Genomic DNA, 27,626 nt, shown 5'->3' on the forward strand with positions numbered 1-27,626 from the left:
TTTAATTTTTGCCATTAAATTTGGTGTAAAAATCACATACTTCTCCTTTGAACACGATTTTGGGAATTGTCGTTGATATCCGTTTCATATTTTTGCTTTATTTATCCAAGTAGCTTTGCCAATGCATAAATGTGTAATGTGACTTGAAAGAGAAGACGGTTTTCAAAAACGGTTCAGTCAGTTCACAATAAAAAACATCGTTTAATATTTCAAAATACAATCTTTTTTTATTCATCTTCAGTACAAACGTCTATAAATCCTTGTTTTAATGTTAGCTGGACATCTGAAATAACGTGACAGACCATTTGAATTGTGGTCTTAGCCATTTTAGAATTATCAGCTGACCAATAAAATTTCTGATAGTTGAAACTATTACACAGAACAACAAAGTGCTGAACTTCAGCATCTTTCAAACACTTTGTAGAGGTCAGGCAGGCTGGCGATCTGGAGAACGCTGCCATCCTCACTGAAGTGTTTCGGCGGGCTGAAGAGAGATCGAAGAGCTTTGAAAAGCACATGCTCCACCTTCCACTGCCAGCTCATCTCTGCATCCTACAAATAAACATCAAGTCACATGCACATTTAGGATTCAGTAATCAACCCATTGACATAAACCACACAAAAAAAAAATGGAATGCATCAAAGTTTCTCCCAGTTTCTTACAACCCACAATGTCATTTTTGTGTGTAACATGAGCATTACCTGTGGCTCTTCTGCATCCGGCTCCAGTGTGTAGCGTTTCCTTATGGAATAGAAGTGACTGCATTCTATGCTGAAGTCCCGGAAACAATCCTTCTCTCGATCCCAGTTCACCTGCATCATCCATCAGTTATTTAGTTGGATCTGTTTTTTTTATTGTAATATCTATTTTAAGTACAAAACCCAATGCCGACCTCAGTGGCTAAACGCAGAATGAACATCGGAAGTCCCTCCATGGCAGGAGTGTAATTATCAAGCAGCATTGGCAGACCAGTCAGGTTCCCTTTCTGTAAAGAAATGCAAGAGTTATGAAGCACCATGTTGATTTCGACTAGTATCTCATCTCATTTTATTGCTGTTGCCGGCCTTTTGTGAAAGCACTAGAGTCTGCATTACAGTAAGGCAGTCGTGTATATTTGAAAGCACAATACGCGAGGTTAAATAAACACTCGCAGTCTCTCATATTTAATCGTTTGATTATACGTGTAGAATGTGTCACTCACTCCATCTATTTCCAGGGAAAAGTACTCTTCCAGCATTTCTGTTTTCTGCTTAAGGAAATCCACAATATACTGGGCCAGTCCTTCTTTTGGTCCGTCCTCATCCGTCCATCCGCTCTCCTCTGAATCCAGAGCCAACATGGCCAAATCATAGAGCGGAACTGGATTCTGAAGAAATAACTTTAGTTTTAATCTGCCAAATGCAACCATTAGCAAACAGACCTTTTTTGAAAAATTATAACAAAAATAAAAACGAATGCAATAACACACCGACAATCGAAGGACTCCAAAGTTACCAAAATCGTAGATCAAAATTTGATAAAACAGCTGCTGACTGTAGAAAACGAGAGAGAAATGTATGTTCGTCAACAACTATATTATAAACATTCCTCAAAAATAATGGAAAATGTACTGCAAGTAGTCATGAATTAGTTACTGATGTTTGTAACCTGAGTTTGGTTGTATTGAGCAGGTAGAGTTTAGTCTGATGCTGCACTAGAGTCCACTGAGGACTGACTGAACCCACAAACGAGTGTTTCTGAAGCAGCTCCTGTAAACCTGTGGAGGACAAAATATACTACATAACATCGGCCGCTGATATTGATCAGAAAAATGCCAATATAACAAACTGATGGTTTATAAATGAACTGCATGAAGGCATAAATCTTGTCTGTTGCGTAATCTAAGATTAATCCATAATCTAATATTCCTGATGCGCTGCTGTCTGCGTTTTAATGTTAATCAAACAACAAAAGACAAAAAAAAAAGAAATAGCTAACTAGTCTTGACTAAATAACTTGTTTTGTATTGTATGGCGTTATATGTGTGCCTCAATCCTGAGCGAGTGATTGTACGTTTTGAGCACAGAGAACTATACTTTGCAAGCACAGTGCATTATATTTTGAACAGAAATTAACAATCGCAAAAAAAAAAATTTGTTTGAGCAAAGAAAAAACGATTTTGTTCTCAATAAATGTATATTATGCTCTCTCAAACTTATTCTCTGCGCTCCTGTCAAGTCCCTCTCTCTCTCAACCTTTTAATTCTGTGTGTGCTCACCTCTTGACACACGTCCGCTCAACTTGCAACAGCGTTACAAGTGTGCCACAAAATCAACCAATCGGAAAATTAAAGGTCAATTGTGATTGGCTGTTGGTCTCCAATCAAATCGCTAGAACCACTACAGCGTTCCGGAAGCTTACTAAAAAAGAAAAATTGAAAAAAAAAAACTGACTACAGCGAGACTAATGGATTAAAACACATTTTGGTAAGTATTTTTTATTATTATTAACTTAAAAGTGCCTTGTTAGTTTTGTGTATTATAATGATGTTGTGTTGTTTAACCTATATCTCCTATTGTGACTAAAGTTAGTTTGACTTATCCTTTTCAAGCATTCTAAACGCAACAGCCAATCACAATTGACCTTTAATTTTCCGATTGGTTGATTTTGTGGCACTGCACATTTGTAACGCTATTGCAAGTTGAGCGAGCGTGTGTGTCGAGTTGAGCGCACACAGAATTAAGAGGTTGAGAGAGAGGGGGACTTGAAAATATCAAATACATTTATTGAGCACAAAATCTAATTTTTTTTGCCAATTGTTCGTTTCTGTTCAAAATATAATGCACTGTGCTTGCAAATGCTCAAAACTTACAATTACTCTCTCAGGAATTTGAATTCCTTTCATAAAGATTAATATGCATTTAATTTACACAGTGAAACTGAAATTGTTACTATACTTTACTGCTCTTCCATTGGAAGTTGGGATGGGACACGTTGAATGGTTTTTCCATTGTTAAAATAGTCGAGGGAGATTTTCATTAATTAACACTAAAATGTCAGTCTGTTTTATTTCCTAAAGCGGATATAGTTGACCTTTGTGAGTTTGCTGCTCAATTTCCTCCCGAAGCTGCGTAACGCTGGTCAGTTTAATGACGCGTCTCCTGGGAAGAGAGGCGGCCGTCAAATCGTCCTTCACCTCCTCGACATGAGGCCTTTTCCTGAAAGACCAATCAGACGACAGGATTGCCTTCGACTACTGCCTTCTATTGTAACTAGTAAGACCAAAAAGTTCCTGCATTTCACCTCAGTGGTGCTTCATTAGGAGGAGAGTCTGTCTGTAGATCTTCTGAGGCGCATGGCTCCAGATCAACAGCATTCAGAAGCTCGGAGTCGTCCAGCTCAGCGGCGGGGGGGCTGGAGGCTTTCTCTGGCCTGCACTGAGAGCCTGACGGCTGGAGAAACGCATCCAGCTTCTGGGCTTTGCAGTCAGTGCGGACCATCTGATGGGCGTACACGCGCTCCTGGGAGTCTGCTGAAGAAGAGGCTTTGGCCACGCTGGCGGACGCAGAGAGTCCTGGAAGCAGAGTCTGGGGATCATGCAAATGCGTCAAAGTGGTGGTCAAATTGGACGATTATAAAAAATGAACTTGTGCAATTGAAGGTTCACCTGTGTGAAGTATGTGCGTGAGGAGTTAGAGCCGAGCAGTTTACTCTCAATGTGTTTCTGAATGCTCTCGGTGATGCTGTCCTCGTGTAGGAAGTGCACCTCGTGCTTGGTGGGGTGAACGTTCACGTCAATGTTCTGAGGAGCAATCTCTAGACTTCACAATGAGCAGTTGTCAAGTATTAGTAAAACATTTCCAGATTCGGGTTATATTCAAATATTCTGTGTGACTTGCACTATATATATATATATATTACAATTTAAAAAAAAAATATTTTATTTCAATATATTTTAAAATGTAATTTATCCCTTCGATTGCAAAGCTGAATTTTCAGCGTCATTACTTCAGTCTACAGTGTCACATAATCCTTCAGAAATCATTTGGATATGCTGATTTCCTGCTTTAGAAACATTTCTTATTATTATCAATGTCAAAATTTTGGAGGAAACCATTTTTCCAGGAATATTTAAAGTTTAGAAGAACAGCATTTATTTTAAATTGAACATTATACATGTTTTTACTGTAATTTGATCAATTTAATCTATCTTTGCTAAATAAAAGTGTTAATTTTTTATGCTATGGACCCCAAACATTTGAATACTCGCATCAAGTGAAATGTTTTACCTCAGATAAAGAAAAGGATGAGTGTTTTTGGGAAGATAAGCAGTGTATACAGTCTCGATAGCTTTCTTCAAGGCACTAGACTCCACCAAGCGATCTAGAAGACAACAAAGACAGAATTATGAAGGTCTTGTACTCAAATGATATCACATATTGCTTTTAAAAACTGAGATAGAAACAAACTCATAAGACATACGGTTGATAAAAAGAATAAGGATGCATTTCTTGACAGAGTAGTTGGCATTGGAGATGTAGCCCTTCATTTTAAAAGCGAGTTTCTGATCCTCACACTCAACTTCAATCAGCTCCCTGAAACACACACATAAATGCCTCACTCCATGATTCACCATCAAATGAGGTTTAAATGTTTATAATCCAGGAAAATGGTCAAATAAAAGTACCTGCTAACAGCTACACCAAACACCACACGAATGTTGTCCAGCACAGAGGCATTCATTTGAGTCTTCACATCTGCAACCATCTCGCCTTGCTAGAGGGAACAGTGTTAGTATATAATTTACTTTCTGAATGTGTACTGTAATTTTAGTATTATTAATATACTTTTTTTTATTTTTATAGTATATATATATATATATATATATATATATATATATATATAGTCTATTTTCAGTTAAAGTTTTAGTTTTGTAATTTTAATTGGTGCTTTCAAGTGTCTATTTCATTTATAATTTTTAGTAATTTTAGTTCTTAGTCTGTTAGTACAACTGGAAATAAACAAAAGTTAAACTGTAAAAAATAATCGTGATTTTAACGGTAAAAGACAAAGTGCAAAAATGTTAATTGGTTAACAGAAAGTTTTCGTAATATATACGGTAAATAACTGTGATATAATTTTACTGTAAAATATCGTAAAAAAAAAAAAAGTTTTTGAAAGTGAAAAAGAACAACTCATTATATAATTTACAGTGAAAAACCGTAAATTGACATTCCCACAATTCCCTGTGTGACACTTCACATTTTATGTCTTTTTGTTGAAATAACTATGGTTCCTCATAGTTTTCTTTTTTTTTTTTTTTTCGTTATGTACATTAGGGTTTTATGTTACATTTAATGTTGTTAAATTAATGATTGAGCTTGTGTACCTGTGATGGTTGTTGGTTGACAGTGTATTACAATGATACAAAACAGATATCAATTTTTCTAAAGGTTGATAAATCAACATTTTATCAGAAAATAAAATATGGTTTATTACTGTAAATTTTAAGTTGAGTCTGTAAAACCTTTAACGATCCTACCGTATTTTTAACGGTAAAGTTCTGGCAACCACAGCTGCCGTTTTTTTTTTTACCGTAAAAATTACGTTTTTATTTTTTACAGTGTAGAAAAGTATTTTTTTTATTTCAGTTAATGTTTACTTCAATTACAGTAAATGTGTATATGCATAAAAGAAATTAGCATTTCACCTTCTTGACAGCAAAACTTTTCCCAGAGTTGTGAATGGCGTATCTGTATGACAGGAAATACATACAGGTTGGCATGGTCAGTTATTCAGGATCTCGCAGCAGAACAAAACCCTTCTAGATGTCATGAACACACCTGCTCACAACCTCAATGATTCTAGAGTATTCCTCACTGGGGCTCTTCAGGGCTTTCCGTCGGGTGGACACATTATAAAACAGATCCTCTACCTAGAGGGAACAAAATGATTACTTGTGGAATTGTGGGAATTAAAAAAAAGGACTTGCTGTCAGGTAAACCTACAGAAATCAGCGTTCCCTGGTTTCCAGCGCAGGGTTTGGGTGGAGATTTCAGCTTCCCGTCACAGTAATTAGCCCTGTAAACAAAACCAGAGTACAACTTTATAAAAGAAAATAATACATGAATAATAAAATAATTGAGCTGCAGGGTATTTACACGACATTCTGTGTGTCTAGTAAAATTATAAAGGCTTTTCGTCCAAAATCACATTCTCTCTTGAGTAGGTACTTATTTTAATTAAGTAATTACTTCACGGCCGATTATATAGTATGAATGTAATCTGGACGTACTACATTCGCCATGCTGTCATTATCATGTGACCAACCAGCGTCAGTTACATTGCTTCACTCCCACTCATAAATCCTCTTCTGTGGCCTCATGGGATAGTAAACATTGTGTTCGGTCTTCCGGTTTGCATTTCCACAGCATGAAGTGAAGATCTTACGGATTTATGAATAAATCTTCCCGGTCTACTGGCATTCATTATGACATCCGCTTCAAACATTACAATGCTCGTGATAACTTTCATTAACTCTACATAAAGTAAATCCACTTCACCAGCTAATTACTCTTTGACTGCGATGCCATCGAAATATACAATGCTACCGCAAAAACAGAAGTTCAAACACTAAATTCTTAAGATGGCTGGGCGCTTGTTTCTCTGACGCATATAATTAAAAAATTACCTGTAGGCACATTTTCCATCAGCTGTTTTTGTAGTGATTGTGACATGTGCTACATGACTTATACTGGCAAGAGCCTATAAAAAAGAGAGAGTTGATTTAGCCGAGTTGATCAGAAATCAAAACAGCGATCAGCTGAAGTGAGGCATACTGTACCTCTCCTCTGAATCCATATGTTGCAATTGATGCCAAGTCCTCAAAAGACTGAAGCTTGCTGGTCGTAAAACGCTCGCAAACTATTTCCATATCATCTTTCTGTGAAGCATAAAAATGCAACAAGCTGCAAACAAAAAATTTGGCATTTCACCAATGTCTATCGATGTGTGCGGTGTAAAAATAAGCGGCTTACCCTGATGCCACTGCCATTGTCCTGAATGAGGATGAGCTTCAGTCCTCCTTCTTTCACTGTTATCTGGATATTTGTGGCCTTTGCATCCAAACTGAGGAGTCAAAACAAATATTAGTGTCTCATAAGGTTGATATATTATGGTCATTTTTCCAAACAGGTGCCATTTGTGTTCTTGAATAGATTTTGATAAACATGAGTTACAATTTATTAGTTATATATAAAGTGTCACTGATTGTAAGTCATCAGTCGCTCCAGATAATAGTAGACACCAGTCATAACTAATCAATAAAGATTAATCAAGCATTTGAGACTAGTCAGTAACGTTATTTATTATATTAAAGATAAACCTTATTGACAGTTAGTAGACTTAAATATCATTAAATAGAAGTTATTCTAGTGATCAATAAATGTGTCACCAGTTCTCCATCATCTCTTTGATGGCATTGGCAGGCCGCTGGATGATCTCTCCTGCTGCGATGCGGTTCACTACGGTCTCGTCGAGTCTGCGGATTACTCCCGCCATGATGAACTCGCACTCATTTACTAAATTATAAACAAACACAGTCACGTGCACTGTCACTCATTTACTACATAAAATATAGACGAATCCGGCGAAACTACCGGAAGTAAGCGGGGCGCCATTACTGAGCTGTTGCTGGGTAGCGTTGCGCCATTGCCTCCTATTGTTTTAGTTGCAACTTGCGTCCACTGGAATAAACAGCCCGCGATTTACGACTGTCACTAACGTTACAACGTTAGCCCTTGTATAATGTCGAGTGGGTAAACAGTTTCCGTTATAAATTGTTTCAATGGTGGCAGTAAAATTTCAATTTTGAAGAGAAAACACTGTGAATACCCCGGGTCGACTGCCCCTGTCTGGTGCCGTATGGTTTACAGATTTCCTGGGCGAGTACAAGACGTGGACATTCGCGTATAATAACAATTATTTAATGACATAAGTAAAAAAATATAATAAATATGTGATATAGTGATCAGCAAAATCTCCTCTCTTGCTATTTTTTCTATTAAATTAACATGCTATGGTCATTAAATGGCTTTCCTGAGCTAAATGTAACGTTATGTGACATAATTGTTCTCCCGCTGTTATATTGACCTCTTTCCATGGTTTAAAAACACTAATTGGTCGATATTATGTATACTTTCTAGCTGTAACCTTACCTTACCCTTGCCTGTTGCAATGTGAAAATGAGATAAATAATGGACACAAATGAAAAACATGAATTTGTTTATTTGATTTCATTCATTTATTTATTTATTGTTGCCAAATGGACAGATCTTTTTATAGTTTCCTCGTTAGCAAACGTTAGCCTAGCTAGCTTGCCAAGCTATTTTCATAAATAACGTTAATCTGTAAGATCGTTTGTACCTTCATCTGTGACTGGAGGCCACTGCAGTCACAGATCAAACCAACAAGTCATTCTGCCTGGCTGTAGCTGTCATCGAGGGTGAGTTCGCGTTATCACCGAGGTTTGTTTACATACCGGTGCATATGTCTATATGCCTGTGTAACAGCTCAGTAATGGCGTCGCCACAAGATGGCAGCCTACACAGAACGCTCGTCGGATTCGTCTATAAGCTAATTCAAAAGCACGTGAATGTTTGTTTACGTCGGATAGGAACGACACCCGCAGAACTTCAGGCGCGAATGACGAGCGCCCGCCTCCGGAGTGTTGTGATTGGCTGGTGGAAGAACTATATCCGCCAACGTCATACCAAATTTTTTAATTTTTTTATTACAGTATTATCATTTTATATTTTATATTATGTCATTTCTTGACACATTTCACACATTTCAGATGTTGTGTAAGTATAAACTGGAAACACAACAATAATTTAAATAACAGGCATCACAGACACGCGTACAATTCATTAGCAGAGATGCAGTTCCTTGGGCTTTTCGATTTTTGAAAAAAACTACAGATTCAACTTTAAAGGCTGTTCGAAAATGAACAAAACTGGCTCTTTAACCAAATGGCAGCTGGGTCTTGTAAAATTGTAACAATGAAGGAGTGGAGGATGACACACAGGTGAGTGTATAACCTTTATTCCCTGGCTACAAATATAGTAATAATTGGCTGCTAGTAAATTTTGACCTTGTGGGGACATTTTTATGTCCCCACGAGGAAGCTTATAAATCATACTCAACGATGTTTATTGGAAATCTAAAAATGTAGAAAGTTTTCTGTGATGCGTTTGGGGTTAAAGGAGAGAATATACAGATAACAGATTGTGTGTGTGTCCCCCAAAATATTTGGATTATTAGATATCATCAGATTTAGTTAGGGATCCAAAGTAAATCGTCTGTGTTTGTTAGTTTATCAGTTCTATTATTTATTTTGCATAATGAAGGAATATGGGTTTGGTTTTAGTCTCTCGTCGTGATATTTAATGGCCTTTAAATCAATAGTTGTGTTTCTGAACTACTTCAACACAGCATCACAAAACAGCCACCAGATGGCAGAAGACAAGAGTGCTTGTGTAACTCTTTCCTATGTCTATGGTTAAAGGAGGAAGCTCTGATTCATGGATCAAGATGACCCAAATCAATAAAAATCTCTTTTATCAGACCACAATACAAGCATGTATCTTTGTTTAAAGAATAAGGCATTTTTTGTTTCATTAATAGCCTATAAAAAGGCATATAGTTGCCAAAAGTGATGTCCGGCGTAGCCGTTAGGAAAACTGACATCTTTATTCTTCACCCTTTTTGATATTGTTAAAAATCTATTAAATATTGTGTAAGCATATTGCATAGTTATTCTTTGAGTCAATTGTTTTATTTGTGACAACACGATACAAAATTGTGCAGACATATTTTTTGGCCAGGCTGTGCAAAAACAAGTGAGATCAAATGAAATATGAATAACTGATTATGTATGTCTTTCCAGTGAGCTTTTGGTTTTTATATGCATTTTATGTTTTATTTATTTTGCATAAATTAACACTGTAATTGTAGTTTTTGCCTTTTTTGCCAAATAATGTTATCAGATAAATACCTTCACTTCTCAAATTTAGTATTTTGTTCTTCCCTCATATTTAAAAGGTTTTTAAATATTTTCCTCTTATATAAGACATCACTTTTGGCCACTGCTGTGTTAAAAGTAGCCTTATTGAGCTTCATTTAATAGTCTTATAACTTTTATTTTTAAGTAACACACATCAATTTGAAAAATTATTAATTCAATCATCATTCAATGCATCATTTACTAATCCTCACGTCATTCCAAACTCACATGACTTGCATTCTCCTGTGGAACAGACATATATTTTAAAGGCTTTTTGATCATATAGGCTAATGGAAGTTATCAAGTATGACTCACAAGCTCCAAAATTACAAAAAGCATTATAAAAGAAGCCATATGATAGCCTTATGTTACTTTCATTTCTTATTACTATTGTAAAGCTGATTTGAAACAATCTATATCAGGGGTTCTCAACTCCAGTCCTCGCGACCCACTGCTCTGCATATTAGCACACCTGATTCAGATCCTCAGCTCGTTAGGAGAGGAGAGTCTATCCTAACGAGCTGAGGATCTGAATCAGGTGTGTTAAATAAGGGAGACGTGCACAATATGCAGAGCAGTGGGTTGCGAGGACTGGAGTTGAGAATCCCTGATCTATTTTGTTAAAAGCTCTAAAGAAATGAAGGTGACTTGACAAACAGACCAAAATTGAATACATGATAAAATATACCTTTTCCACAGAAGAAAGAACAACATGAATGTATAGATTATTGTTTTGGGTGAACTATCCCTTTAAATATACAGTGTGATCAGAAGTCACATCCAGTGTTTCCAAACCTTCCACGCTTCATCTTGTTCTGAAATGCTGTGGTTGAGCTCCTCAGACACACTGTGGTTGGAAAAAATATGTCTTTTCTTGTTTGCTTGCATTTAAGTATGTGAGGAATTTAGTTTCTGTGCTCTTTCATATTTTGAATGCAAATGAAAGTAACCTGAAAAGTACCTGAAACCAGCTCCCTTCCTCTGAGTTGAGCTGTAAATATTTCTCTTCAGCATTGTTTCATGTTTGCTCATGCTTTATGCTGGACTTCAGTAGAACATTGAATCTTTTACAAGCCTGTTGAATGAACAGGTTTGATCAACACTAAACAAGAAACTATTTGCAGAACATTTCCTGGCAGGTCTCTCTCATGCACATGATTTCTCGAAAGCTTAACCTGCAAACTAGATTTTCTGCTCACCTCTGTTCCGCATTAAAGCTATAGGGGCTAAATGACACATGTTTTTTGTTTTGTTTTTTTACTTGGAGCAATTTATCAAATTTCCGAACTGGCTCACCAAATGAGTTCATCAGTTAATAAATCAATATTTTCCCGTTTCCATGACAACTTGCATTGTGTCCAAAGTAGTTCAGTTGCAACCAGCTCGTATTCAGTCAACACTTGTTTTAGACTATTCATACATGCATATTTCTGTAACCGGTGCTTCAAGCAACCTGGATATGTTTACACACGGTATATGAAGATGGAGGAAGGCATATAACCTGAGAAGGGGAATGCCTTGTCACATTATTTTATGAGGTGTGTTTTGTAAAGGTGAAGCCTTTCTCATTGGTAAATCTGTGCTTTCACCCTTTTATAGGAAACTTCTATTGAGGTCTGTGTAATATGCGTAGTATTCATGGGTAAACTGGGACGCTTTCTGGTAATTTGTCACTTGCTTTATTTTAAAAGATGTGGTTTAGTCCTTCTCGCAGAACAGTTCTGAATAGGGAAATACGGAGAGAAAAAGAGGAAATATACAAAACCATAAGCGGACGCTTGCCTACCAGCACAACATACATGTACCTGAGAGATAAAGAGATCATGAGATATATCTTCAATGATCTTTACACAAATGTGATTTTATGTGAAATGTGACCCTTGTAGCACAGCTGAAATGCTGATATGCATCTGGGTTGTGTTTCCTTTCACACTGTTTGAAAACATAATTTTCAGATTCAATATTTTAACATTAAATCTGTTTATTAAATTGCAAAAAATGTTCATTTGGCCATCATGACCCCCAGGTTTTCCTCCTGAGACCCAGCCGTTTGTCCTCTGTAGAAGACATTATATTTTAGCGCATTTCCTTGAGACTATGTATGTCTATATATGTATATAAGGAGCACATTCAGGGCTTTTCAGAGATATCAAATGCTGTGTGTAAAGTATTTGAGTTAATGTAATTAACTTATATTATACTTCACTATATTTTGAGCAATACTCTTTTTACTCCAATACATTTGTGATAAGTAATGCAATTACTTATATTGCATGCCTAACTTTTTCTGCAGCAGTTTATTTCTGCTACAAAAGAAGTGATATTGCATCTTCAAGGCATTGTAGGAACTATACTATTTTGTGGGGAATTGTACTCACCCAAAGGCTACTTTGCATGAATGCTGGTGCATTAGCAGGTGTGAATCGTAGGTGTTTCCCCAGGGCTGTCCTTAGGCCAGTGCCACCGGTCTGAACACATCGAAGGGGTCTATTTATTTTGACATTAATTTTAAGATATGGGATTGGGTATATGGGTTATGAGGATATGGGTTTATTTATATCCTTTCTGAGCACTTGAGCTTAACTGAGATTTTAGTGCTTGTAGACGTTTTAGAGGCTGTTGTGTAAACCTTGATTTATTGCAATTTTGAGGTGTCCAGTTTTATTGCAATTTTAGAAAATAAATATATGCTGCTTGCTCTCCTTACAAATCACCGGTTTCTTGTTTTTCACTGGCATGTCTCTTAGGTGTTGAGGACTAGTGCATCATTGAGCCTATATTCAGTACGAGGAAAATACTAAATTACTGTTAAAATCACATAACTCAAGCCATATTGGAAGGTGTATCTTACTCAATATGGTTTTCAGGTACTCTTACACCTCAAATATTTGGAGGTTTAACCATTACATCTCCCTCTCCTTGCTCTTTAAAAATGACTTACACTGACTGAATGATAATATTTTGTAATTATCATTTAAATCTGAATAATTTTCAAATAATTTGTCCTTAATTTGTCCATAATTTGCCCTTGTCCAATAAGACATTAATATACCCATTTATGCATGTTCACACACATACTGTATAAATTAAAATTGTACATCAAATTATTTTGTTAGTTAATTAAAAAAAAGTTTAGTTAAAAAATAGCCTGAAAAATAAAAATGGATTGGTGATAGTTGTAGAAAGACCAAATATATATTTTATACCGTATGTGTAAACATGCATAAATGGGTTTTGCATATTAATGTGTTTTTGGGGTAAACTTTAAATAAAATAAAATATAGATTAGCCTCATATGATTAGTGCTGCTAGTACAGTCCCGCCACTCTTTTTAATGCATGCAAATAATTCAGCCGGATTCTGGAAAACTGATGCTTGTGCATTTGCATGGATCTGGCTGCTGGTCAAAACATTATTTTCATATTTTTTGAGAGCAAAGGCTTGCAACATGGTTAGAGTAGATGTAGTAAGAGATGGAGAACTGCATGCAGCTACAATGCAGAATGTCAAAATCAGCTTAATTAAACCATTAATTCAAGTCATTTTTGCACACATATTTTCATTTGCATAGGCTATACAAAATAAGTCATTTTTATTCTTTTAAAGGGATCGTTCACCTTCAAATTAAAAGTCATCATTTACTCACCCTGGTGTTGTTCTAATGCAGTATGCCATTCTTTCTTTTATGGAGCCACAAACGGAGAATTAAAAAAAATGTCCCACTTGAGCTTATCCATATAATTGCAGTGTGATGGACAGAAAAAGAATGACAGAATGATCCCATGCGTCATGCGCCTTTGTACAGTTGCGGTCCGAATTAATGGCACCCCTGGTAAATATAATCAAAATGGATGAAAAAATGAATCATATAATTAAAAAAATTCGCAAAAATCGAACCTTTCATTGAAGTAAAAGAATTGTAAGTGGGGGGTAAATCACATTTTGAAATAAATTTTGAAATGGGGATTTATAGCCTCTTTCTATTTTGTGATGCTCAACAATCTTTTGATGCACATCAGAACTCTTTGGGTTTACTCATTGTGATGGATGATTAAGGGAATTTGGCCTTTGTGTTTCCTTATATTAAAACTTATTTGAAACAAAAAGTCATATAGCTAGACAATGTCATGTTCTTAGTCACCTGGGTGTGCTAAAAAAAGGTAAATATTTATGGGAATATACTTAATTTTTATAATTTTATTTGTAAAAAATAAAAAAATAAAAAAATAAGGGTACCAAAAATTGTGGCCATCGTGTTTTGGAGAAATTTTTTGTTAAATTTGTCAACATGTAATAAATAAAATAATTTTTTTTTTTTTACTTCAATGAAAGGTTAGATTTTTGCACAAAAAAAACTAATAAAAGATCAAAAGGATGAACAATGCAGATTTATTTTTTACAGGCATTTTTGACCAGGGGTGCCATTCATTCTGACCACAACTGTAAGTGTTATGGAGGTAGCTATACAAGTGAAAAACAAACCAAAATTGTTGACATTGGCCATTGGTCTTACCTGCATGTCTGCTCAACGTGTGCGTTTATGAGATTAGCAATAGAGTTCGCTCCGTCTCGCCCAAAAGCACACGTTGTGAGAAATCAAGATTAACAACATCACAGCATGAAACACAATGTCTAGAAATCTCAAAAAAGTATCTGTGTACTTTCTTCACTTAGTCAAATATCCAACCGAACCAAATATCACCAGACTGGAACTCTGTCTGATGACAGTCAGAATGGCAGTTTATGAGAACGCGAAGACTTCTTGTGACGAACAAACGCAACAGATATATTCACGCCAGAGAAGAAGTTGGTTGTATTTAATGTTACGATTATGCTGGTCTCGATTCACTGTCTTTATATGAATAAGCACAAGCGGGACATTTTTATTGAAAATTCTCCTAGGCCTATAGGCAGTCGGTATGAGAAAAAAACGCCAGGGTGAGTAAATTGTGACTTAACTAAGCAATGTGGCTTGTCCCTTCTAAGATCCAACTATCCCATGGTAAATAGCCACACCTTGACCCCTTGACATTCAGCATATAGCCATATTTTGTCCAATCGAATGTTCTTTAAGATAAGAATGCCTCACCTTCCAAAAACCATTTCCTGTGCTACGACTTGCAAATTAGCATTGACTCAACTAATGTCTATTGATTATTTGATAATAAAAGGGTGTTGCCTTCTTTGAGATACCCTTTATATCAGCACAAAAAAACTGCTTGTCGATACATTTCCTTTCATAGGGTTTTTCAAAGATCTGTGAGGAGCATAACGTGTATGTGGATTAGCAATGAAGAGATAGCTCTGAATATGACTTCTGTGCTTGGAATGTTTTTAGGTATGAGGTCATGAACATCTTCACCCTTAACACTGCTTGCAATATATGCTTTAGGCGGTGTCTGTTGAAACAATGCAGGATTGTTCAGGCATGCACTTGAGAAATTACATCATATCCTGTGGCTCTGTGGACGCCAAGTTCTCCTTTTTCTATTGGAGGGGAAACATATGGAACACAATGACAGAAAACAAGCCTTTAGTTCTTTACAAACTTTGAATCAACAGTGCTTACTTTCTGATTAATGTAAGCTTAAGGTGATTGTGTGCAGACTATACATATAGCCTTATTAATGTTTGAGGAGCTGTCAAACAAATAACTTTTATATCAATAGAGGTATATTCGACAATGAGTTTTGAAAAATGTTCAAGCATTTTGTTGTGAAGCACTTGGTGTAAGAGTGTGAAGATTTTGCTTTAGGTTTATCGTTTCCAGAGAGAAGAACCACAGACCTTCTGCCGTATACCACGGCCGATGAGCTCTGATCTGATTTCAGGTGTTGTCTCTGTTGTACAGGTCGACGCTGGCATGTAGGTCATGCGTTATACTGAAACTCTGCAAACAAGATAATAACAATAGCGTATGTTATTATGCTTTCAGATATATATGTCAAACAGGCAGAAACGTCATGCTCATTCTTCAAAAGTCCCTTCCGATGTTTAAACCAACCGGACTTTGAATGCAACTTCCAAATTAATAAGTTGCACAAGTGTTGTAGGTTTTAAAGTTTTTTTTTTTGTTTGTTTTTTTTTTGTTAAAAAAGGTGGTGGAAATTGCATATTCAAATGTCTAAATTCACCTTTTCATGGATCATTTGCTTTAAACTGGAGAAAAAAAAGGAAATCCTATCATCATAACATCCCCACTGAAAACGTTTTCCTTTATAACCCAAAGGGGAATTTTACATTGAGTCAAGTTCAACATCCTCTCGCTTTCAACTTTTATTTCCAGAAAATGTGTTAATATTTATTTTTTGAGAAACACTGATCAGTTTTGTTATCTTTTCCCACAATCATTCTTTCTTTACAGAAGTTACTCTGTTCCAGCCTAACAAGTTCACACAGGCTCATGCGGCCCATTATTTTATCTGCACTTGGATTTGCACGCATACAATTTTTGTCTTATACAAAGGAAAATCTATTAATTATTCATTGATGACAGATGATATAGGCCTATTAGATATACATAATATTCACAGCAGTTGTAAATATGGCCTTATGAGTAAGTCGCTGTGGGTTCAGTTTAGAAATCGGAAGGGATTCACACAATTCAGACAGACTTGTAAACTGAAACATGAATTGTTTACTAGAATTAGTCGAAGAGTTAAATTAAGAGCATTCAATTATTACTTGACTTTAATGATATGTAGGCTAGCCTATAGCTTATATACAGTGGCTATCAGTGTTTTTACTGAGTGGGAGTTTTCCGGTGGCCTCTGACTGAATGTATGTTCAACTAACACACACTCTTGAATTTATGTCCAATTGAGTTCCAGATCCACTCTATGTTATCAGGAGGACCGTGTTTATAGTTAAACATTAACTATGACTGAGAATTAACTTACTTGCATATAACCTAGGCTACTCATATCAAATCAATAATATTACGAAATCCTAATCCTGTATGAAATCTGCGTATTCTATAAAACTTTCACTCTGAAACTCATGCAATTGAATTGTCTTTTGGAATAATGGAACTCGTTTTGAGCAGAAATGGACTATTCTCTTCACTTGCGCGCGAACACAAACAGGTTTTGCCTGTGTGTGTGTGTGCGTTGAGTGTGTGTATGTTGTTCCGAGAAGTGTGTTTTTCTCTTCTTCAACTGGAGTGAATGTTAAGCGTCTGTCGTTCGTCATGTCGACGGTCTGATGAAGTCGATGAAGGGATTTCACACAGGGAATCAATGACACTTGCGATTTAAATTGGTAAGTCGACTTTAAATTCATGTGAGGAAACTTTAACGCGTCATTAGGTTTCATAATCTGTACTATTTTTGCTTGGCAGTAAATTTGCGAAACTTGAGAGCTTCGCGATTTGCGACGTCAAAATCTAATGGGTTGGCGTCGGTCCTGGGAAAGAAAACATGTTTGTGATGAAGTTAACAATAGTGATTTGTGTTTATATAAATACAAGGGAAAGATTTGGGATTTTAAATGGTGGGCTCTCTGTTGTTGCGACACACCCAGAGAGGTTTTTGGGGCAGATGTGAGATAGCCGATCTAGATTCATTTCAGTGGTTTACTGATAATAACGCACAGGATTATTAAAATAATACTTGGTTTAGATTAATTTACTTTTAATATGATTTTACCTGCAGAGATTCTTTTACTTTACGTTTTAACCAAGACTACTTGAATAAGCCAATGTGGACTGAAAGAAATGGATGGTTTTAATATCCATATTGTAATTCACCGTTAGACCTTATGTTCCAGGGACACATTCTAAGCCCATGCTTGATTTAAAATGCGTTATTAGCCTACCATTGATTTATCCAAATGTTATAAAATACGTAGCCTACATTATAATAATGACTCGAAAAAGAGTTTGTGACCATTTTAACTTTCTAAACATAAGAGAAAATTTGTTAGTGGATTAGTGAAATAATATCATGATATTATGACGTGTCTCACTATAATTTATGTAGTTTTAATGTTTAAATATAATGTTAGATTTCTTGCAACATTCATATATGTTAGTATCATACATTCTTAGTGATGTCATTGGATGACAAAACTCAAAGAAAAAAAATTCTCGATTGAAATAGATATTGGGTAAAGTCGTACATGTTTGCATTTCCAAAAGTATTCTTTAAATATTTTATTATTATTATTATTATTATTATTATTATTTTGCTCGTTTATTCAAAAATATGTGCATCACAATAATCTATGAAGATGTTTACTTCTCATGCATGGGTCGGGGGCTGAGTGGTTGCCTGCATGTGTAATTAATGTGCATTACCATTTTTTTTATGATGATAATTAATCTCTTAACTCCTCTGGTCCAGGTGTAAATATGGCTCATCGTTCCCAGTGCTCCTCTACCGGGGACAACCCCCTGGACCCCAACTACCTGGCCCCTCACTACCGTGAGGAATACCGAATGGCTATCGACGCCCTGGTTGACAATGACTTGGATGGCTACTATGGGTTTCTTCAGGAAGTAAATGTGGTTGATTTCTTATCCCGTTCAGAGATTGAGTATATCAGATGCATGGTGCAAGCTCCACACCTGACCGCACAACTAGAGAGGAGATGCATGGCTGAAGATGTAGATGGCTCTTCTGACACTTACTGGCCGGTACATTCAGACCATGATGCTCCGAACCTGGACTTGGGCTGGCCACAGCAATACAGATTTGTTGGACCAACTGAGGTGACTACATTGGTGAACCCGCATGACCCCGAGATGCCTAGTATCAAAGAGCAAGTCCGCAGGATGATCAAGACTGCACAGCAAGTGAGTTTTAAGATGAATAAGATGTTACTTATTACTGCATCACAGAAGTCGAAAGACGACTTAGTATTATGGTAGATGTCTTACCTCATTAATCAGTGGTTTTAAGTGCTTTGGTACTGTTTTCACAAGTATACAGGCAATACGAGGTTAGAACTCACAGCAAACTGGTCACACTAGTTTCACAGCTGGTCTTTCATTCGAAGCTTTACAATGACAGCTATTGTGCACTTATAAGGATTGTAGTTTCTATTGACATTTTTGGGTTAAATAAACAACCAAATGATCTTATTTCAATTTAGACATTTTAAAAGTTTATTGTCTCAAATTGCCTAAAGGTGCTGAATAAGAATTTGATGCTTTGCCAAATTGACACAAGATCTGTATTGTATCTTCATGAAAATGTTGTGATCAATGAAGTCATGAAATGGTTGTTATTACATGCACTTCTGCCTGCAGTGATGCTGTTCACAGTAAATTCATGTACTGAACAAGTATTTTTTTGTTTTCTTTTTAAAAATGTTCTTATGTTAAATTTGCTCTTGAGGCAGTTTGAGATTCAGATTGGGGTGATTTTATTTTGGCAGTCTCTTTTGATTGCATATGATTGCATTTTTGCCTAATATAAAATAGACTGGGTGGCATCATTGTTGACAATGTGGTAAACTGAAGTCTAAGTAAACATAAAAGTAGACAGTGTTGTCTGCCCTTCAACTTCATCTGATATTCACCTCTTTGTCATTTATGTCTGCTTATTCTGCTGGAAACGTGAAATGTTGACACTTTACAAGCACACATGGTAATCAAACCATTTTAATTATCTATACAATTTCCAAAATGATTGAAATGAAGTCCATTTAAAAAATGCTTAAATGTTTGACCCACCCCGACCCCCCAGTATTGGTTAAAGGTTAAAGGTTGCATTAGATGGTTAATACTAACTAATGGACTAATGATAATATGTTTTATTTCTTGTTCTAGGTTATCGCTGTGGTGATGGATATGTTTACAGATGTTGACATCTTTGCTGATATCCTGGGTGCAGCAACACGTGGTGTGGCTGTTTATGTTCTTCTTGATGAACTGAATGCTCAACATTTTGTTTCGATGGTGAACAACTGTAGAGTGAATCTGGATGAGATAAAAGTAGGTATTTTTTTTATTTGATTGTTATAAATCAGTACAAATTCATTAATATACATTTTACTTGCAGTTCATGCGGGTAAGAACTGTGTCTGGAAGTACCTATTCCTGCCGCACAGGAAAGACATTTAAAGGTCAGATGATGGATCGCTTCATACTAGTAGACTGCAGAGCTGTTTTAAGTGGCAACTATAGGTAAGTGCATTTTACTGTTTAACAGTTCTCTATAAATCTCTACTTTATATATTGGGTTTTAGTGTATGTTGTGTTTAATCAAGGTGTCCATAAACAATTTCTCACTTTGTGTTGCAGCTTCATGTGGTCTTTTGAGAAGATACATCGCTGTCTTGCTCATCTGTTTCTGGGACAGCTTGTGACCACCTTTGATGAAGAGTTTCGGATTCTGTATGCCCATTCAGAGCCATTGGTTGTTGAAAATGTTTTGGCAAATATGCCACACTATGCTGGGGAACCTGAAGGCTTCTACAACACAGAAAAGACCCACATGTTTAACAGACAATATCCAACTATGGGCATGGAATGGGCCGAACGCACAGGAGAAGACCACATGAAAGTGGGTCAAAAAATGTTACCCTTTAGGAATGAATCCATCCACAGTGCAGCAGAAGCAAATCCTTCTGTTCAGAGGCACATGAACCTGCATGCTGATCAACCATATAGAGGGGACCATCAATCTTTAGAGCATGGAAGGCAAAAGAAAGGACCAACTGAAATGGTTGGCTTCAAAAGGAATAGCTATGGAAATATACCTGATTATGAATACTTGCCTCCTCAAAACATTCCAATGATGAGAGGAAAACAGTACATGGAGGGAGCTGTGCTCCAAGGCTCTCAATTTGCAAGGGAACCACTTATTTACCAGGGAGCTGAATTTCAATCTGGTTATGACATGTATGGGAAGCTTAGAGGCCAAGGCCACCACATTGATCAGTTTACAGGGTCTGGCTACCCTCATGAGGGAGATGAGGCTGAACCAACTGGAGCTTATGACCATGTTCAAAGATACCTGCAGTCTCAATCTGCTATGGAGGAAGGACCAGGTCCAAGAAATGTATTGTCACCTGTGCAGTCCGATATTAAGAGACATAACATGGGTCAGTCTTATACCTGTCAGAGCTCGCCGAAACAACCAAACCTGCCAGAACAGAAACGTTTTTTTAATGTAAACCACAAACCACAGGATATGAGTCAAAAGCAAGGTATGCGGGACTGGAGGATCAGCTCATACCTTAGTGCATTTGATGATGCAGGAGAACTGGATTTAGCTGAACTTGAAGGATCCAGCACATGTGGTGATGTTCCATGTTTTACACAGGAAGCTCCTTGTGGTCCTGTGCGTCCAGAAATTAGACCAGGAAACAGAGAGTTTAACAGGATACCTTCACCTAGGGAAAATCCCTTGTTTGTCCAGATTCCGAATAGTTCTATTGTGCCTGACAATTCAGTTAATCATCCAACAGACTTATCACAAATAAATATCAAAACAACACCAACATCAACTTCAGAGTCTTCTTGCACCACTGAGGGTGACAAAGTGGAGGAGACGAAGAATAGAGAACCTAAAGAGACAAACCGGATTAGTGAAGACTTCCTCAAGAAGAAACCCAGCCGACCTTTCCAAAGGAGTTCCAGACTGAGACACTCACTGATATTCAATTCAAATTTAGAGTTGCATATGTCAGATGAGATGAAAGATACTGTGGGAGAAAAAGAGGGGGATGAAGCTTCAAAAGATTCTCGTGTGTCACACATCTTGGACAAAAGGAGGACTGGTTCTCCATTTCAACGATTTCAGTGGAGCGATTTTGCAAAGTCAAACACATTTGATAACTCTCAGATAGAGTCTGCACAACCTGAAGATGAACTGAACAAATTGGGTGAGAATTCTGGTTTAGATAAGGTTGAAAACTCCCAAAATCTCTGTCCTCTGCAAGAAAAAGACCAACTTCAAACAGCAGTTCCTGAAAGAAAAAGCCAAAGGGATGAATGCCCATCTAATCAATTGCAAAAGTCATCTTCTTTCATCGATATGAACGACCCTGACTGTAGACTGAGGTATTTCAAAGAGTTGGCAGCCAAACGCAAACTTGCAGCAGCAAAGGTTTCTCAGAGCAATCCGGTGAAAGCCACCCAAAAATTTGCACTATCAGAAAAATCTTCCACTAATGACGCAGATAAAAATGCTGGGCCTGTTGTCAAGACCCCAGAAACTACACTCAAGTCAAAAAATAACACTGTCCCAGCACCAGAGATCAAAGAAACCCATAAAGACACTATATTTGAGGAATCAAGTAAAGACATCCTGCATAGAGCTACTGATGCTGAAAAAATCAGATTTAAGAAAAAAATGGCAGAAGAATCTGGCTCAACTTTAAAAAAAAATCAAAAAGACACTGATCCAACTCTAAAACCTGTTGAAGAGGTAAGAACAGTATCTATTGCTAAAAACCAGACATCCCCCATTTTAAAACATTTTGATCAAAAGCCTTCCTGTGCTTTGTCTGGTAAGTCCTCCGATCCTGGCATAAGTTCATCCTCAGAACCTTGTTCAAAAAACTCCCTTCCTACAGCCAGTGCTACATTGGAGGTGAAAAATCAAGCAGAATATGTTGCATCCAATACTCCCTTAACAGAATCTGGCCTCAACCAATTTCACATTCCAAAAGAAACAGACCACTCCCATGCTGTTCAGACAAAGTGTATGTCACCATCTTGCACCACTATTGCACAGAGCTCACCCAATATTTCTAGCAGAGATAATGTATCTCTAGATTTTAATTCAAAACCAAACCTTGCAATTGTAGATACTAGTGTACCCTCAAAACCTGACCACATACATGCCTCCTCCCCAGTGAGGGAAAGTGGGCCTTCCCAAAAACCTACTTCAACAGATGGAGACTCTTCTCAACACCTTCCCACATCAGAGACAGACTGTTTTCAGCAGCTTACTGCATTGGGAGAGGAATCTTCTCAGCATCCCACTGCTACAGAAAGTGAAACTTCACAAAACGTCCCCATTAAAACAGTAGCAGGTGCTTTCCAACAGCCAATTGCAACAGAATGTGAATCGTCACATCATTCCACTGCAAATGAAACAGCCTCCTCTAAACAGCCTACTGAAACAGGGGAAGACTCTCAACTCCCTGCTAAAAATGGGACAGACTTTACCCAAGACTCCAATGTAGTGGAAAGTGAAATCTCCAAACAACTCCATGTAATGGGGACAGACCCAGCAAGAAATGAACCTTCCCAACAGTGCATTGCCACATCTTCAGACTCTTCGAAACACTCCCCTGCAATGAGGGCAAAATCTTGCCAAAACCCCTCTGCAGCAGAAATGGACTTTTCTCAGCAGTCCACTACATCAGTGGTAGACTCTTCCCAACACCACACTCCAAAAGAAAGTGACTTTTACCCCAAACCCACTGCAACAGGTGCAGAACATTTCAAACAGACTACTCTATCAACCACAGACCCTTCCCAGCATCTCTCTACAACAGTCACAGACTCTTCCCACCATCTCACCGTAACAGTCACAGACCCTTCCGTGCAGCCCACTGCAACAGTCACAGACTCTTCCCAGCAGCCCACTGCAACAGAGACAGACCCTTCCGTGCAGCCCACTGCAACAGTCACAGACTCTTCCGTGCAGCCCACTGCAACAGTCACAGACTCTTCCCATCATCTCACTGCAACAGAAACAGCCCCTTCCGGGCAGCCCACTGCAACAGAGACAGACTCTTCCCAGCAGTCCACTGCAACAGAGACAGACTCTTCCCAGCAGCCCACTGCAACAGTCACAGACTCTTCCCAGCATCTCACTGCAACAGTCACAGACTCTTCCCAGCAGCCCACTGCAACAGTCACAGACTCTTCCCAGCATCTCACTGCAACAGTCACAGACTCTTCCCAGCATCTCACTGCAATAGAAACAGACTCTTCCCAGCAGCCCACTGCAACAGAAACAGACTCTTCCCAGCAGCCCACTGCAACAATCACAGACTCTTCCCAGCATCTCACTGCAACAGAAACAGACTCTTCCCAGCAGCCCACTGCAACAGTCACAGACTCTTCCCAGCATCTCACTGCAACAGAAACAGACTCTTCCCAGCAGCCCACTGCAACAGAAACAGACTCTTCCCAGCAGCCCACTGCAACAATCACAGACTCTTCCCAGCATCTCACTGCAACAGAAACAGACTCTTCCCAGCATCTCACTGCAACAGAGACAGACCCTTCCGGGCAGCCCACTGCAACAGTCACAGACTCTTCCAAGCATCTCACTGCAACAGAAACAGACCCTTCCGGGCAGCCCATTGCAACAGAAACAGACCCTTCCGGGCAGCCCATTGCAACAGTTACAGACTCTTCCCAGCATCTCACTGCAACAGTCACAGACTCTTCCCAGCAGCCCACTGCAACAATCACAGACTCTTCCCAGCATCTCACTGCAACAGAAACAGACTCTTCCCAGCATCTCACTGCAACAGTCACAGACTCTTCCCAGCATCTCACTGCAACAGTCACAGACTCTTCCCAGCAGCCCACTGCAACAGAACCAGACTCTTTCCAGCAGCCCACTGCAACAGACACAGACTCTTCCCAGCATCTCACTGCAACAAAAACAAACTCTTCCCAGCATCTCACTGCAACAGAAACAGACTCTTCCCAGCATCTCACTGCAACAGAAACAGACTCTTCCCAGCATCTCACTGCAACAGAGACAGACTCTTCCCAGCATCTCACTGCAACAGAACCAGACTCTTTCCAGCAGCCCACTGCAACAGAGACAGACTCTTCCCAGCATCTCACTGCAACAGTCACAGACTCTTCCCAGCAGCCCACTGCAACAATCACAGACTCTTCCCAGCAGCCCACTGCAACAGAGACAGACTCTGCCCAGCATCTCACTGCAACAGAGACAGACTCTGCCCAGCAGCCCACTGCAACAATCACAGACTCTTCCCAGCAGCCCACTGCAATAATCACAGACTCTTCCCAGCAGCCCACTGCAATAATCACAGACTCTTCCCAGCAGCCTACTGTAACAGAGACAGATTCTTCCCAGAAGACCACCAAAACAGCCACAGACTCTTTGCATCAACACATTGCAAAAGATAATGATTTGTCCCAGCAACTCACTGTTACCGAAAGGGAATCATCCCAAAACTCCACTAAAATTACGGTAGACACTTCCAAACATCCTATTGAAACAGAAAATGAATCCTTTCTCACTGCAACAGAGTCTTGTGTGAATGAGAAAAAGAAAAAAGATGATAATTTATCCAAAGCCTTCAGCAAACCCATTCCAGATTCTAACAGTACTCAGGCAGACAATAGCATATCTCAAATTACAGTCATTATAGACTCAAGTTCCACAACTGAGCTTTCCCAAACTGATACTGTTCCACCTTGTGACAGCCAAGTGGAACTAAACAAAACACAAACATGGACCAAACCATTTGTAACTCCTATGGTAAAAGACACAGATAGTAATGCTTTAACTAGTCTCAATTCATCTAGCATATCATCAAACCCAAAGGAATCTAGTTGTCTACATGACCAAATACTAGTTGAGTGCCAAAAGAATGAGACCATTACAGATCAATCTCAGAGGCATGACACTTCGGCTATAGCTGAAGGGCCCAAGATAACTCAGGTTTCTACAACCCTAGACCCTAAACAAACAACAACAGAGGTGGAAAACTCTGTGATTAATTTAGCAGAGGTTTCAGAAAATTCAGATTTGACTGTACAAAGTAATTCAGAAAGTCAGTCTTCTGTTGCAAAGAATCCAAAATCAATCATGTCCGCTCATCAGTTATCTACTGCAAATGTTATCTCGTGCAGCAACCTTAGAGATGACACTAAAGTTCTTTTGGAGCAAATTTCAGCAAAGAACCAACGCAGATCATCCCAGTCCAAGCAGACTCTTGCTGCACCTAATGAATCCAAAGAGGGTGAGGTTAGCTCTGCAGATAAAGTGTTCTCAAATCATCCGGGAAGGCCCTGGTCCTCCAAGACTACACCAGAAGAACGGGACATGTTGATCCAGAAGATGGAGAAAATGAGGAAAGAGAGGAAGGTCTACAGCCGTTTTGAGGTAAATTGTAGAATTTATTCATAAAAATTCAACATTTTCAGTCATATTGTTTGTGTTTGTGAGTGTGGGTGGTTAAATTGTTCTGAAAATACTCTATAGGTTCTGTGTTGTTACAATATCCAAAAGTGGTGTTTAAGTGTACTTTTACTTGTACTACTCAGGCATTTGTGTTTGGTGTTTTTTCACAGGCCTCATAATTTGAACCATTGGAAGAGTGGCTCCAGTAAAGGAACAATACGAGGGAAGCGATTTTGTTGTCTTACCTCAAAACTGTGATTTTGCACTGATTATACCAAAGATTGCTGCCGCTTAAAAGGATGGATATCCCTGCAAGACTTAACAGATGAATTGCCTGACAAAAAAAAAAAAAAAACAGGAACACAACCCTTACCAGCTGGAATAAGCTTTAGATAGAGCAGGTATTGTGTGCGTCTATATATAGCTGTGAAACGTATTTCGGAGTCTTTTGTAATTATCGGACTGTATCCAGAAATTGTGATCTATAAGAGTTGTTTACCAAACAGTAAGTTGCGTGTTATTGCCATGAGGAAGGAGCAGGGTTTTTGAATGTCTTCGAGATCTTTCCAGTACTGCTCCAACATGTTAAAAGACTAGTGTTCTTGTTTCAATACAGCATGAAACTTTTCTCCAAGTATTTTTTTTTCTTCTTCTTTTTTTCATTTAATACAATTATCTTGTGTCCAGATGAAAGAACGTTATGTAGTAAAGAACATTGTTCTATGTCGTTTACTTGAAATCTCTCAATGTCGCTTTGGATAAAACTGTTTGTTAAATGATTAAATGTAAATGTAAATAGAAAACAAAGTGGAGCTGGAGTGGAAATGATCACAGGATGCTTTGAGCAGGGAAGGGGAAATTGTTCATTCACAAACTCTGGCCAGAGAACAGGAAAGGATGTTCCACCTCTTCCCATGCTAAATGTAAAGATGTAAAATACATTCTGTTGGTTTATGTTGATGAACGATGGAAACTCCTAAAGCACATAGACATGAGTCCAGGTAACATATTGTTAAGAATGAATACAACAGTTTCTCAGTAACACAAATCGCCAAAGAAAAAAAAATAGGAAAAAAGATATTATGTAGTTTGATGTGCAATATTGTGAATTTTGCTTGAGATATTGATATTGATTTGTTTAAATTGTAAAATCTGTTTGTCAACAACTGTCAATGTAGTGATACTGCCTCTTTTTCTGATGGAGGATCCCATCAGTGTGTAGAGAACCAATAATGTCTGTTACATGTTGCCACCCGTTCCAAATGTTGTGTGTTTGAATCATGTTTAGAACAAAGTAAGGTCTACACTGACATGATAATAAAATAAAACTAGGACACAAGACATGTTCTTCAAATATCATAATGCCCTTTTGGGTTTTGTGTCCTTTATTCGTCAGAAACGGTAGGGTTTATCACACAGACCAATATGTTCATTAATCTTCTGATGAATGTTTTTTTGTTTAATGTGTAGGCCTAATCATTCGCCTTTGATATGCTATTTTAACAGA

At 37.9% G+C, this 27,626-nt stretch overlaps 2 protein-coding genes across 5 annotated transcripts; one reads left to right on the forward strand and one right to left on the reverse strand.

The window, feature by feature from the left end:
* Nucleotides 1–181: 181 nt before the first annotated feature.
* mlh1 (mutL homolog 1, colon cancer, nonpolyposis type 2 (E. coli)) lies at nucleotides 182–8,710 on the reverse strand. 3 transcript variants are annotated; one of them, XM_089116806.1, is made up of 20 exons: nucleotides 8,646–8,710; nucleotides 7,434–7,560; nucleotides 7,018–7,108; nucleotides 6,825–6,923; nucleotides 6,672–6,745; nucleotides 5,985–6,061; nucleotides 5,824–5,911; nucleotides 5,691–5,733; nucleotides 4,668–4,756; nucleotides 4,463–4,575; nucleotides 4,270–4,363; nucleotides 3,648–3,801; nucleotides 3,284–3,567; nucleotides 3,074–3,198; nucleotides 1,649–1,757; nucleotides 1,470–1,533; nucleotides 1,203–1,367; nucleotides 894–986; nucleotides 703–813; nucleotides 182–552 (listed from the first exon to the last, which is right to left on the reverse strand). In XM_089116806.1, the coding sequence occupies exons 2-20, from the start codon at nucleotides 7,538–7,540 to the stop codon at nucleotides 400–402; spliced, it is 2,133 nt and encodes a 710-aa protein (XP_088972932.1). In that variant the 5' UTR covers nucleotides 7,541–7,560; nucleotides 8,646–8,710; the 3' UTR covers nucleotides 182–399. The 3 variants fall into 3 exon arrangements, with proteins under 3 accessions (XP_088972932.1, XP_039528515.2, XP_088972931.1); XM_039672581.2 differs by having other exon boundaries at nucleotides 5,824–5,915; nucleotides 5,989–6,061; nucleotides 7,434–7,614; nucleotides 8,609–8,696; XM_089116805.1 differs by having other exon boundaries at nucleotides 7,434–7,614; nucleotides 8,609–8,696.
* Nucleotides 8,711–8,875: 165 nt separating this feature from the next.
* sack1ha (scaffolding CK1 anchoring protein Ha) lies at nucleotides 8,876–27,475 on the forward strand. Of its 2 annotated transcripts, none has more exons than XM_089116809.1 (6): nucleotides 8,876–9,065; nucleotides 18,386–18,837; nucleotides 19,816–19,980; nucleotides 20,048–20,172; nucleotides 20,290–26,101; nucleotides 26,290–27,475. In XM_089116809.1, the coding sequence occupies exons 2-6, from the start codon at nucleotides 18,394–18,396 to the stop codon at nucleotides 26,296–26,298; spliced, it is 6,555 nt and encodes a 2,184-aa protein (XP_088972935.1). In that variant the 5' UTR covers nucleotides 8,876–9,065; nucleotides 18,386–18,393; the 3' UTR covers nucleotides 26,299–27,475. The 2 variants fall into 2 exon arrangements, with proteins under 2 accessions (XP_088972935.1, XP_088972934.1); XM_089116808.1 differs by lacking the exon at nucleotides 8,876–9,065 and adding an exon at nucleotides 16,956–17,303.
* The last annotated feature ends 151 nt before the right edge of the window (nucleotides 27,476–27,626 follow it).

Source organism: Pimephales promelas, chromosome 11 (genome assembly GCF_988280905.1).
Source record: "Pimephales promelas chromosome 11, fPimPro1.hap1.1, whole genome shotgun sequence".
Classification (NCBI taxonomy): Eukaryota; Metazoa; Chordata; class Actinopteri; order Cypriniformes; family Leuciscidae; genus Pimephales; species Pimephales promelas.